We start from the raw sequence: 13,302 nt of genomic DNA on the forward strand, positions 1-13,302 counted from the left end.
CACTGTTTGGTGGTCTGCTGCCCATATCTGATCCACTACAGCTTTCTGAATCGTGGTGAAACCATTACATCTGAGAAATATGCCCAGCAAATCGATGTGATGCACCAAAAACTGCAATGCCTGCAACTGGTATTGGTCAAAAGAAAGGCCCCAATTCTTTGCCAGGACAACACTCAACCACATGTTGCACAGCCAATACTTCAAAAGTTGAACAAACTGGGCTGTGAAGTTTTGCCTCATCTGCCATATTCATCTGACCCCTTGCCATCCGACTACCACTTCTTAAAGAAACTCAGAAACTTTTATGCAGGAAAAATGCTTCCACAACCTGTACAAGGCAGAAAATGCTTTCCAAGAGTTCATCGAATTCTGAAGCACAGATTTTTTACACTATAAGAGATCAAATTGCCAACATCCAATGGATCATTGAAGAAGCAAGAGAGTTCCAGAAAAACATCTATTTCTGCTTTATTGACTATGCCAAAGCCTTTGACTGTGTGGATCACAATAAACTGTGGAAAATTCTTCAAGAGATGGGCATACCAGGCCACCTGACCTGCCTCTTGAGAAACCTATATGCAGGTCAGGAAGCAACAGTTAGAACTGGACATGGAACAACAGACTGGTTTCAAATAGGAAAAGGAGTACTTCAAGGCTGCATATTGTTACCCTGCTTATCTAACTTATATGCAGAGTACATTTAATTTATATGCCGAGTACATCTGGGCTGGAAGAAGCACAAGCTGGAATCAAGATTGCGGGGAGAAATCTCAATAACCTCAGATATGCAGATGACATCACCCTTATGGCAGAAGGTGAAGAGGAACTAAAGAGCCTCTTGATGAAAGTGAAAGAGGAGAGTGAAAAAGTTGACTTAAAACTCAACATCCAGAAAATGAAGATCATGGCATCCAGTCCCATTACTTCATGGCACATAGATGGGGAAACAGTGGAAACAGTGGCTGACTTTATTATTTTGGGCTCCAAAATCACTGCAGATGGTGATTGCAGCCATGAAATTAAAAGACGCTTACCCCTTGGAAGGAAAGTTATGACCAACCTAGACAGCATATTGAAAAGCAGAGACATTACTTTGTCAACAAAGGTCCATCTAGTCAAGGCTATGGTTTTTCCAGTGGTCATGTATGGATGTGAGAGTTGGACCATAAAGAAAGCTGAGCGCCAAAGAATTGATGCTTTTGAACTGTGGTGTTGGAGAAGACTCTTGAGAGTCCCTTGGACTCTCAACCAGTCCATCCTAAAGGAGATCAGCCGTGGGTGTTCATTGGAAAGACTGATGCTGAAGCTGAAACTCCAATACTTTGGCCACCTAATGCAAAGAGCTGACTCACTGGAAAAGACCCTGATGCTGGGAAAGATTGAGGGAAAGAGGAGAAGGGGATGACAGAGGATGAGATGGTTAGATGGCATCACCGACTAAGTGAACATGGGTTTGGGTGGACAGTGGAAGTTGGTGATGGACAGGGAACCTGGCGTGCTGTGTTTCATGGGGTCGCAAAGAGTCGGACACGACTGAGTGACTGAACTGAACTGAACTGAGGAATAAAAAACTTATTTCTCATTGGCAATAATGTGTTGATTGTGATGGTTCCTATTTTGATTAATAAAGCTATGCTTGAGTCTAGTAATAATGATTTAAAATTCACCAACCAAAATCACAACTATTTTTGCATCATCCTAATACATCCTCAAGGAAGCTCCTTCTCACCCTGGTGTCCTTGGGCCAAGCGTGATGCCTGGCATTAATGCCTTGAACTTGGCTCTGGGGTAGGTGTGGTGTTACATTGAATGGTCTTGAGGATCCCTGGTTTGAATAGCTGAAGGTAACTGTTGATGAAACTTTCCAGGAAGTGGTCATTAGAGCGCAGAGATTAATTATAATAACACTAACAATGGATGTGACACCCACCGACTCCAGTGTCTGCTTAAGTGTTTTATTGACATCTTGGCCAATTAAATCCTGTAAAAGCCCTGTGAGTGTGGCATTATCACTTCTATTTTATGAATGAGGAAGCCAGAGGCTCAGCGAATTTAAGTAATTTTCCCAAGGTCAAGTACCAGAATCCAACCAAGCCTGACTGCCAGAGAGTTCTGTGCTTTGTTTACATCACACCCTACCTCAAGAAGTCACTGATAAGAGGAGACTGTTTTGAGAACTGGAGTTTCCTTACTTGGGGACTGTGAATCATTTTTAAAAATGCTGGGAAGACGCCATCCTTTAAGAAAACTTTGCCTATCTGATTTGAGAGCCTGTTCACACAAAACATTCCCAGCCCCAAACCATTCTTGACACAGCCCTGGTCCCTTAACAGGTAGCGGTGGCTGACCCAAGAGAAGTATTTTTTCTGACCTTTGTGGCTTTATTGTTTTCTGGTGGAGCACTCTTCCTCAACCCCCACCCTCTGCCCAGCCTCCATGGCCACAGTATTCTGTGCTGGGGAGCTGAGGCTCGACAAATTGAGGCCATGCGTGTACGTGCATTCTAACGTCACTTAAGTGGTGCCCAACTCTGTGCGACTCTATGGACTGTAGCCTGCACAGCTCCTCTGTTCATGGGATTCTCCAGGAAAGAATATTGGAGGGAGTTGCCATGCCCTCTTCCAGGGGACCTTCCCAACCCAGGAATTGAACCTATGTCTCTCTCATCTCCTGCATTGGTGGGTGGGTTCTTTACCACTAGGGCCATCTGGGAAAACTTTTATCAAGGCCAGTTTAATTGGAATCCATCCCTCTCCATAGAGAAGAATACCAAGTTCCAGGTCTTCCCCCACCCTCCCCAGAGGATAAAAATAGCAGCCTCTCAGGGGCTCACCACTGGTGCAGCAACTGCTCACTGAAGCTGGGCCTGGCAGGGAGCAGCTGTTTGTAGGGGCACAGGCCTGGTGGGAAGCATGAGGGGTCAAGGCAGAGACCTGCCTACAAGGACTAGGTGACCCAGACCGGCAAGTATGCTTGGAAGCCTCCAGAAGAGAGGCAGCATCTGGAGCAGGCTTCACTGCGACATGTCAGTACATCACAAGGTGCACCAGCTCGCTGGATCGCCTTTAAAAAGAGACCAGGTGCATCTGTGATTCTTAACCTCTTTGAGGGACAGGGACTCCCTACAACAATTGAGGAGATGTCCCTATCACTTCTGTGTATGCTCAAGCCTACACACAGAACACACTTTTGCACACAATTTCATATGGGGCAGGGAGAGCTGTCAAAGTCCAGCATGGACCATATGTTAATTATTGATTATAGAGATGCACATTGATTGTAGAGATGCAGAACGATTATAAAAAAATAAAAATTTGTCACATGTAGAAATAAGGTTAAAAAGTTTGCTGAACAAGATCTCGTAAAAGTATATAGTATATACCCATGAAGACAGACACAGAAATGTTAATGTTGACCTCTGTTGGTAGGATAAAAGGTGATTTCTATTTGTCTCCATCTTCTTTCCAAACGAAAAGCATGTTTCTCTTTTGCAATCCGCGGCTGCATCCACGCAATTCCCTGGATTTGGGAGCCCGGTCTGCTGCAGGCGCGGCCTGGGCCTGCCTGCCACGACCCTCCATCCTGGGCGGGTGTGTGTGTGTTACAGACAATAGGCAAGCAAACATCAGGCTGGTGACAACGTGGGACGACGGCTGGCTCCTTTAGAGGGTGACCGGAGAGTCCTAGGCCAGCAATGCTTCTAGGAAAGCAAAGGGCTCCTCGCGAGGTTCGGGGTCCGCACAGAGGAGGCGGTGCGTGCGTGCGCGCTCGCAGGGCGGCGGCGGCGCGCGCGCGCGCTACCGCGACCTGCTCCCCGCAGCGGACGATGCCGCCGAGGAGGAGGCGGCGGCGGCGGCGGCGCGCTCCGGCGGTCTGAAGCGGCGGCCGGCTGCCACGGGCCGGCGGCGCGATGAGCTGGGCGGCCGCCCCCGGCTCGGGGCTGTGAGGGGCTCGGGGCCGGGGGTGGGCGGCGGCGGCGCAGCGGGCGGCCCACGCTTCTCTTCAGCGGCGGCGGCGGTGGCCATGCGCGGGACGGCGGGACCGGGGCCGCCGGGCCAGGGCCGCCTCCCGGGGACCCGCGGCCTGAAGGCCCCGCCGCCGCCGCTGCTGCTCCTGCTCGCGCTGTTGCCGCTGCTGCCCACGCCTGGCGCCGCTGCCGCCCCGGCCTCGCGGCCCCCGGCGCTGCCGCCCGCGGCCGCGGGGCCCAGCGTGAGCCTCTACCTGAGCGAGGATGAGGTGCGCCGGCTCATCGGTGAGTGGGGACGCCTGCGCCAGGGCGGGCAGGTCGGCCCGGGCCCGGGTGCTTCCGGCCCAGTCCCGCGCGCTGGACCGCGGGCGGCTCGGTCCCAGCTCCAGGGTCGCCTCCGGGCCCCGGCGTTTGCCTGCTGTGTTGGCCGGGAGGTGTGGTCCCTGCCCGCCCCCCCACGCCGGGCCAGCCTTCCGGCCTACTCCCCAAGCCGCCTAAAGACCCGGGGACCCCTCGGCCGCCGGCGAGCTACTCCATTCCAGCCTGCTTACAGCCTCTAAAGCCTTTCGCCTTATTCCCTAGAGGCACCCTTCCCCGCCGCTCCAAGTTTCTTTGACCCTTCCTCTATACGTGTCGCTCTAGGGCCCTGGACTTCGGGTACTCGAAATCCACGTTTTATTTAGGAACTGCAGTGATTCTGATGCCCTGGTAGAGGCCACACTACTGTGCTGATACTTTGCTGCTATCATAGGTTTATATTTTCTTTAAATGAAAGAAATTGGTTGTAAGGGCGCTACGTGTTCCAGGCAGTCTCCAGATCAGGGACGATAAGCGTATTTTATAATAGTGAATGAACCTCCAGGTACCAGACCTTTTAGCTTCTTCAGTACCTTGGTTTTTGTCTTGGATATGTTGGAGTTTGGACTCGTCCTGTATTTCAGGGCCCCTCTTCTACGTTGATACCTTCTAAGGAAAGGAGAACTTGGCTTTGGGTCAGCTGGTGGTTCTGTTCTACCTAATTAGTTTTGTTATTTGGGAATTAATTTGAAAAATAGGACTTTGTGGATTCTGGAAGTAACCCCTTAGAGGAAGGTCTAATAGAAATGGCCCCAGATAGGAAGTCTTTGGTACTTGCAGATACCTAGACATTCACTTTCTTTTGTGTATTATGGGCCAAAGAGCCACAGTTTTTTTTTTTTTTTTTTCCCCCCGTCTTTATTTCATCTCAGATTTGTGGTACATCTGAGTGTTTGATGGGAAAAATTACTTTTATCTATCATTTTATCCTGTTCTTTAAAAGTCAAGACTTTCTTGAAGCCTGTTCAAGTCGACTTAGTGTTAAAGTGGAATTGCTTTTAAGCAGACTGTTGAGACATTGTTGCATTTATGGGCTTGTAGTTTTTAACCAAAGAAGAATGCTGTGTTTTTGTAATGTCCTGCCATTCTAAATCCTCTCTGCAGTCTAGCAGAATTAGCGGAATTTAGTTTAGCTGAATGAAAATTGCGAATTGGATTAGTGCTTGAAACCAGACTAAAGTTTAGGAAAAATATTGTTTATAAGTCAACCCATCACATTAATTAAAAAATAATATTTTAAAAATAGTAATTTACTCATTTTAAAAATACTATGTATTGTGCATGATTTTGTAAAGATTTTTTGGTTAAAAAAATGTGTATATAATTTGTGGCTTTGTTTATATGTAAGAAATCATCTCCAGGAGAAGGACAGGGAAGCTTGGCATGCTGCAGTCATGGGGACCCAAAGAGTTGGACTCGACTGAGCAACTGAACTGGATTGAGGGAAGGGACGGGACAACCAGAGGCTGACATGGAGTGCCTGCCATATACTTGCTCCTCCATGTTTTATACACGTTATTTTCTTTAATTTTCTTGTGACCCAGTGAGGTGAATATTATTATTCCCATTTTAAAGATGAAGAAAGTGAGACTTCTAAGTAACTTGTTCAAGGCTACACATTTAATAATCTTTTTTTAAAAAATCAAACGTAGTGTTGACATAAACCACAAAGTTTCATTGAATGAAATGAAGATATTTATAATAGAAGTTTGATCATGATGTGGTGGAAAAGAATAATTGCTATTTAATACTTGAAATGTTGTATTTGTTACCTGATTGATAAACATCCAATTTATGCCCAGGAATGAGCCATTGGGAAGAAGGGAGAGAGAATTTCCTTGCTGATCAAAACCTCAGTCACCTCTGGGACAGGGGAGACCTGTAGTATTTTCTTTAATACAGAAAGAGTTGACCTGTTAGAGTGGGTCTCTTGACTCTCCATCCTGCACAGATCCAGGTCCTCGTCTTCCTTTATCTATTTTAACTTGAAAGTATTCCTTGGCTACTCCTGGCTGGGAAAGAGCAAGTGGGTGGGGCTGATGTGTACCAGGCGTACTGGGTTCTCAGAATGCAGTTTCCCATAGGAACTCTTATTAAGACTGCTTGTGTCGTGTTTTTGTATCATTATGGTTTTTTAAGTGCCTTCTAAAAGCTAATTTGAGAAACTAACCATCACTATAATATTTCTAAGACAACGAATTTGCATTGCCAAGTGCAAAACTTATAAGTGAAGTTGGTAGTGACTTCATAAATTGAACTAATTGTTTTTGACATGAGAATAATTTTTTTTAATGCAGTTCATACATGCACATATTTTAAAAAAAATCAATAACGCTAAAAGACTTAAAAAGCAATAGTCTTCTGCTTTTGGCCTTTCATCTTCCAGGCCCTACTTTCCAGTGGAAGCTGCTTTCCCAAGCTAGCTCTTTTTTTCCTCCCTGTTTTTTTACTTTTCATATTTTGAAATCAGTGTAGATATCCTAGTATAATAACTGAGCAGTTGCCCTCTTCTCATGCCCAAACCCCCCTGTTTAGTTACATCATTTTTAGTAAAACCAGCAGTCTGTATTTACATTATTGTGCATATATTTATATTATACATTTTTATTATACATTATTGTAAGTATACATGTATGTATACACACACACACATAAATATAAATTCACTTCTGAGTTAAATGGTGACCCATAAATGGTTATGTTTTCTTTTCCAAAACGCTTTTGTTTTTCCTGGAGCAAATAAGAGACTTAAACTTTTTGATAAGTCTATTCTGTATCTATGGCTACATTCTCTCATACACTCCAAGAAATATATTAAATGCCTTTTGATATTTTTTTTTCAAGTAACACATCAAATCATCTATCAGTTCCACTTGTTTTCCTCTTAGAGCCTCCTTGTTTTGGAGGGAGAAAACGGTAGCCTTGTTTTCTCTGCAGATTCTGTACCCTTCTTTTCTGTCTTCTGTACCCTTTTCCTCTGTTGCTGGATCTCCTGCCTTTTTTTTTTTTGGTTTGCGTCATGTTACTAAAGTGTATCCTCAGTAGCCTCCTGAGAAGAGTTGCATGGGAGGTAAATTATTTCAGGCCTTGTATGTCTGGAGATGTCTATCCTATCCTCATGCTTTTAGGTGATTTGACAGAATTTACATATTAGAAAAAAATACATATATTTTTGCTACTTTTGGTGGCATTTTTCATAGTTACCTGGCTTAAAGGGTTTCTGATGAAAAATCCAAAGGCATTCTGATGCTTTTTTTCCTTGTTGTTTGAGCTTAAGGTCTTTGTCTTTAAGAAATCTGTAATTTTATAAGCTGCTCTGTCGCCCCTTCTCCTGTCTGTGGTTCCTCTTGTCTTAGGCCTTTCAATCTAGAGACTCATATCCTTCAGTTTTAAAGAATGCCTGTTACTTCTGATAATTTTCTGTCCATCACTTTTTGTTTGCTTCCGAAATGTCTATTGGTTTGGTTGTTGAATCTCCTGTAATTGATCTTCAGATACCCTTAACTTATGTTGCCTCTTATTTATATCTTCATATTTGGAGGTGGAAGGAGGGGGAAATTTTCTCAATTTTGTCTTCTAAGCTCTCGTATTTTTAAAATTTTAATGATGATTTTAAATTTTAGAACTCCTTCTGTTCTCTGTTTCAATTTCATTTTATTCTAATTTTATGGATATATTATCTTCATTTATCTTTCAGGCGTATGTTGTTTTTAATTTTTTCTGTATGTTTAATATTTTAAAAATATTTCTTCTGCTTCCTTCAATGTGCCTGTTTATTTCAGAGTTCTTTTTCTGTTCATTTAAATTATACCTGTTGATCCTCCCGTGTCTGTAATTAATTAAGAGTGAGATTCTGAAAAGTTGATTAGGGGAGAGCAAGCCTGTGTGTATGTGTGTGAGAGGTCTCCTGGCCTCTCGTGGGGTGTGAGTGGACTTTTCATTGGGATCCTCCTCCCATATATCAGCGCCTTCACCTCTTCTTTAGGACTGGTCAGCGTCTGTGGAGAAGACACCTCCACTCTGCTGCCTCAGATGTGCTTGGCGATACATCCTCTGCCTGGGTTTGGATTATCTGGTTGGGGAGAGATGGAGGGTGCCGTTATTCAGGCTGTAGACTTTGACTTCTCCTGTTTACAACTCTCTTGTCTTTGTGGTTCAGTTTCTTCAGAGAAAAACTTTGGGTTAACTGCCAGACCTGGGGGCCCAACAGCTTTGAATACCCCTCATCAGTGGCTCCCCCTTTGGCAGGCTAGAGCCTCAGGCTGGTGGCCCTTGGTGCATCCAGGGCTGAGTCCCTCTAGGGGTCCTGAGAAGCACTGACCACTCCTTCAGCCGTGTCCCATCTTGCATATAGGGTCACAAAAAGTTGGACATGACTAAGCACACATGAGCACATCATGCAAAAGTTTGTTGAAATATCTGATGTGTTGTTGTCTACTTTCCCTTTGTTTGTAGTTTAATATCTTTGTGATTTCATTACTGTCATTTTAGAGGAGTCCTAGGAAGATGGGGTTAAAGGCTAGTGATCACTTCACTGTGTGTAAATGGCAGTTAGGGTTGGGCTTTGACTGTTGAAGAGCTGGTGAAAATTGTGGCTGGGGCAGAGCTAGGGTGTGGGAAAAAGTTGCTGATGGATGTGGGGTATGGTATGAACTGGTCGTGATAGCAGAGATGCTGGCGATAGGGCATCTGTAGGAGTCTAGGGGACTTCCGAGAATAGACTCCGCCTCCCACCAATTAGGAATTCACTCTGGATAACCGCCTCTCCATTAAAACAAAGTACCCTCTGGAAGAGTTAAGCATTGTTAACATCTTATTTAAAATCAGTTTAACACTAGTTGAGATCATTGCTTCTCAAATCAGTCCAGTAAAAATTTTTGAAGCCCAACCGAGTACCACATACTGTGGTAGAAAATGGCAATTCAAAGTTACTAAATTCCTTCTCTTAAGGAACTCAAAATTTCATAGGAGAGACTAACAGTTGTAGCTACAACTCTCACATTAAGATAAGAGTTATACTTCTGATTGATGTAAGTTATCGTGGGAATGATTGCTTTTGACTGTAGAAGGGTAGAGGGTTTTAGGGGGGTTAGGGAAGGTTTTTCTAGGAAAGGGGACATTTGAGTCTCATCTCCATAGGTGAGCTTGAAAGACAGAAAAGAGGAGCGTTTCATGTTAGGCAAAAAAAAAAAAATAGTACAAAGCCATAGGTGTATGGAAGCAGGTATGTGTGAAATCAAGGAGTAGGAACAATTTAATGTGGCTAAGATGAGAAAATTTGGTAAAACCAGGGAGTGGCAGAATATAAAGCTGAGAGGTAGGTTGAAATTGGATTAGGAATTTGAATTTTATTTTATAGGTAATGCAAAACTGTTGAATTTAGGAAAGGAGAGTACACATAAGGATTATAGAGAAGACAGCTTCAGCCCCAGTGAAAGGGTGGCTTGCAGACTGGAAAGATGGATTGGGGAATGGAAGAGAGTTAGCCTTGTTGTGCAGTGCTTAGTCGCTCAGTCGTGTCTGACTCTTTGCCACCCTGTGGACTGTAGCCTGCCAGGCTCCTCTCCATGGGGATTCTCCAGGCAAGAATACTGGAGTGGGTTGCCATGCCCTCCTCCAGGGGATCTTCCCAACCTAGGGATTGAACCCAGGTCTCCCATGTTGGAGGCAGATTCTTTACCATCTGAGCCACTAGGGGATCAGCCAGGGCAGTTGAGGGTATGGGATGGGTTTATGAGGAATTCACAGGGAGTTTGGAGAAGTCTTAGTGGGGAGAACAGAGGGCTTAAGAAAAGGGAGGAGGCAGAGAGGAATCAAAGTTTCAGATTTGAGCAGCTTTTTCTTATTGATAATGGTTGAAGGAAAAGAAAAATGAGATGAGCCATTTTTCTCCCAGCACCTCTCTTCCTTTTCAACCTCAAGCCAAGTGTTTGGGGTGGGGAGCAGTGAACGTGTTCTTTCTGCTGCTGCGGGGCCTGTCCTCCCACTGCTCAGACTCTGAGGAGGTGGTGCTGGTGGAGGTGGGTTAGCACGCTGCAGCATGCTCGGAAGCCTGGATGTTTTGGGTGGGGTTGGTGGTATTGATACAGTGTTAATTTGAATCCATGTGTTCTCATTGGGAGAGCAAGACTGAGACATTGTGCAGTTGTGGGTTTTGAATTTTTTTTTTCCAGTCTTCATTCTACACACGTGGGAGAACTGTCCAGTTATGGCTAAACCTGTCTCCTATGAGTCACATCCTGAGTGACTCGTCTGTTCTGAAGGTGCTGCCTGAAATACTGTTTGGACTTTAAGGGTCACTTTAGAAACAAATGAAATGTGGGTTTTTTTTTTTTTTTTTTTGAGCATCCTGAATTGAGAAATTCCACATGACTACTTTTGGGGTTTTAACACAGTTATGCCAGTGTTCTGAAAAGACTTGCCAGCTATATATACTAAAACAAAACAAAAACTTGACGTGAAATAGAGCCATTACCTACTCTGAAATTGTATTATGCTTAAAAGTATGTTTTTTCCTGTGTTATTGTTGATGTATACCAAGTATAATATTTTCTAATCAAGATGTTATTAAACAACTTTCATTTATGTAGGACCTCTAAAAATGTGATGTGCCAAAACAAATGTGTGTATTGCTGAATTACATAATAAACCATTTACTGAAAATCCTCAATTGTGTTCAGCAAGTAATAGTGCTGAGTGGCAGACTATTTTTGAAAAGTAATTTCAGACGTCCCATTCTTGAGTATGTTGTATCTTGTTCATAAATAATGAACATGTTCTTTTATAAATATGTCTTGCTCTAGGTCATCAGTTTCACTTACTTTCTTTTATTTATTAACCATTGGCAGTAGATGGCATTGGCATTTTTTAATAGATAAAGCTGAGACTCTGGGGAATTACACAGTTTGCTGGAGGTCACAGAGATGTCTGGGGCTGTATGACTCTAAAGTGTGTGCTTTCTCTACTGTGCTGCCTCTGAAAGTTAACAGTTTACATAGTCTCTATCTAACCAGAGTCATCTGAGGGGCTTAAACAAAATACAGATTCAAAGACCTGCTCTGAGCAATTTGTTTAGGAGATCTGAGATGGGGTCCAGCCAATGGGGTTTTTGAACAGTACGTCTCATGAATTATCAGATGTACGGCTTTTTCACATTTGAACATCTCTGAAATTGGAATTGTTTTATAATCAGTGGTGAGTCATCAGGTAATTGACAGCCTTTTTTCTTTCTTAATGGCACAAGAAATAACGGTGCATTTAGACTAAATGAAATACAGTATTTTAACAAGATGAAATTATAAAGGAGACTTAGACGTAATTTGCCACCTTTCTTGTTTTTTGGGTGTCTGTCACAACTTTCTTTCAGAATTGTAAAATTCACTGGTGATAACGTATTTGTGGTAATGACTATGTAGTAGTGTCCTTGCAGGGAAGGCCAAAATGGCATTAGGTTTAAAAACAATGGAAGCGTGCTTTTCGGCTAGGAAGTTGCTGTCAAGAGAATTATCAGTGGTTCTCAACGTATTTTGTGAAAGCCTTAGAGCCTTTCCCTAGACAAAGGTATGGATCCCACATATACTAAGTTTTGTGTACTCTGATGGGGGTTCTTAGACTTTGAGGGTTTTGCAGGGCCTCTTGATGAAAGCTTATGGGTACATCTGAACCCCTTAAAAGCTGCTTCTAGAAGGGAGCATCTGTTACATTCCGTATATCATCAGGTCAGATTCTCTGACCTCCTACGTGATTTTTTTTCTTCCAGTTTTATTCAGATATAATTGACATACAGCACTGTGTAAGTTTAACATGGCCAGCATAATGATTTGACTTACATACATCATGAAATAACTACCATAGTAGGTTTAGTGAACACTATTATCTCATGTAGAGGCAATATTAAAAAAAAAAGTTTTTTTCCTTGTGGTGAGAATTCTTCGATTTACTCACTTAACAGCATTCATATATAGCATATAGCAGTATTAATTATCATGTTATACATTATACCCCTAGTACTTATTTATCTTATAACTGCAAGTTTGTGCTTTTTGACTACCTTCATCAACTCCTCCTGCCCCCTGAATTTGTAAAAAGTTTGCAGACATTAAGGCTTATTCTGTTGTAATTACATGGCTTTTGACAAATGCATCCACTGTAGTATCACACAGAATAATTTTGCAGCCCTGAAAATTCCCCTGTGAAGGGGGCACTTATGTTTATTAATACTTTTACTTATATTTTAAGTAAGTTTGCTTTTAAAAAATGTATTTATTATGGAGAATTTCAAACATTCAGGAGTAGACAGACTAGTATAATGAAATTCTATGTATCCATTATCCAGTTTCAACAGTTATCATCTCAGAGCCAGTTTTGTTTGGTCTGTACCTCTCCACTCGCAATCCACTCCCTTGTCATCACTTCCCCCCATCTTCTGCTTGGATTATTTTGAAGCAAACTCAGAAAATTGCATAAAATATTTTTTGGTGTGTGTGTCTAAAAGATAAGGACTCTTAAAAATTTATAATAACCAAGATCACACCTAAGAAGTGAACATTGATTCATAAATATCATATATCTAGGCTTCCGTCTTCCTGCTTTATAAATTGATGTTTATATGGAGACTCTTGCCTGCCACCTGTTTCTTCTCTTGTCGCTGCTCCCCACCACACCACTGTTTAGTTCCTTTGGTGCCAAGCTCTTCTCACCGTAGGGTCTGCAGTCAACTCTCGCTCTGCCTTATGTACTTAACGCAGATCTTTTCGGGGCTGGAGCCTTCTGTATCTCAGCTTAGTGTTCCTTCCTCAGAGAGCTTTGCCTCTCTAGGGCTGACCCTCAGTGCCACTCGGTTCTGTCACTTTGTTTGCTTTTAGGTGGGATTCTCTGGTGGCTCAGATGGTGAAGAATCTGCTTGCAGTGCCGGAGACCTGGGTTGAATCCCTGGGTCAGGAAGATCCTCTAGAGAAGGGACTACCCATTCCAATATT

The 13,302-nt window shown here is 43.2% G+C and overlaps 1 protein-coding gene across 2 annotated transcripts in view; it reads left to right on the forward strand.

The window, feature by feature from the left end:
• Nucleotides 1-3,822: 3,822 nt before the first annotated feature.
• Nucleotides 3,823-13,302, forward strand: part of RYK (receptor like tyrosine kinase) — a 113,827-nt gene continuing 104,347 nt past the window's right edge. For both annotated transcript variants that reach the window (XM_055569646.1, XM_055569647.1), the window contains exon 1: nucleotides 3,823-4,252. In XM_055569646.1, coding sequence (XP_055425621.1) covers nucleotides 4,024-4,252 — 229 coding nt within the window. In that variant the 5' untranslated portion in view covers nucleotides 3,823-4,023. The remainder of the gene's footprint in view (nucleotides 4,253-13,302) is intronic.

This window comes from Bubalus kerabau, chromosome 2, assembly GCF_029407905.1.
Source record: "Bubalus kerabau isolate K-KA32 ecotype Philippines breed swamp buffalo chromosome 2, PCC_UOA_SB_1v2, whole genome shotgun sequence".
NCBI classification, from domain to species: Eukaryota; Metazoa; Chordata; class Mammalia; order Artiodactyla; family Bovidae; genus Bubalus; species Bubalus kerabau.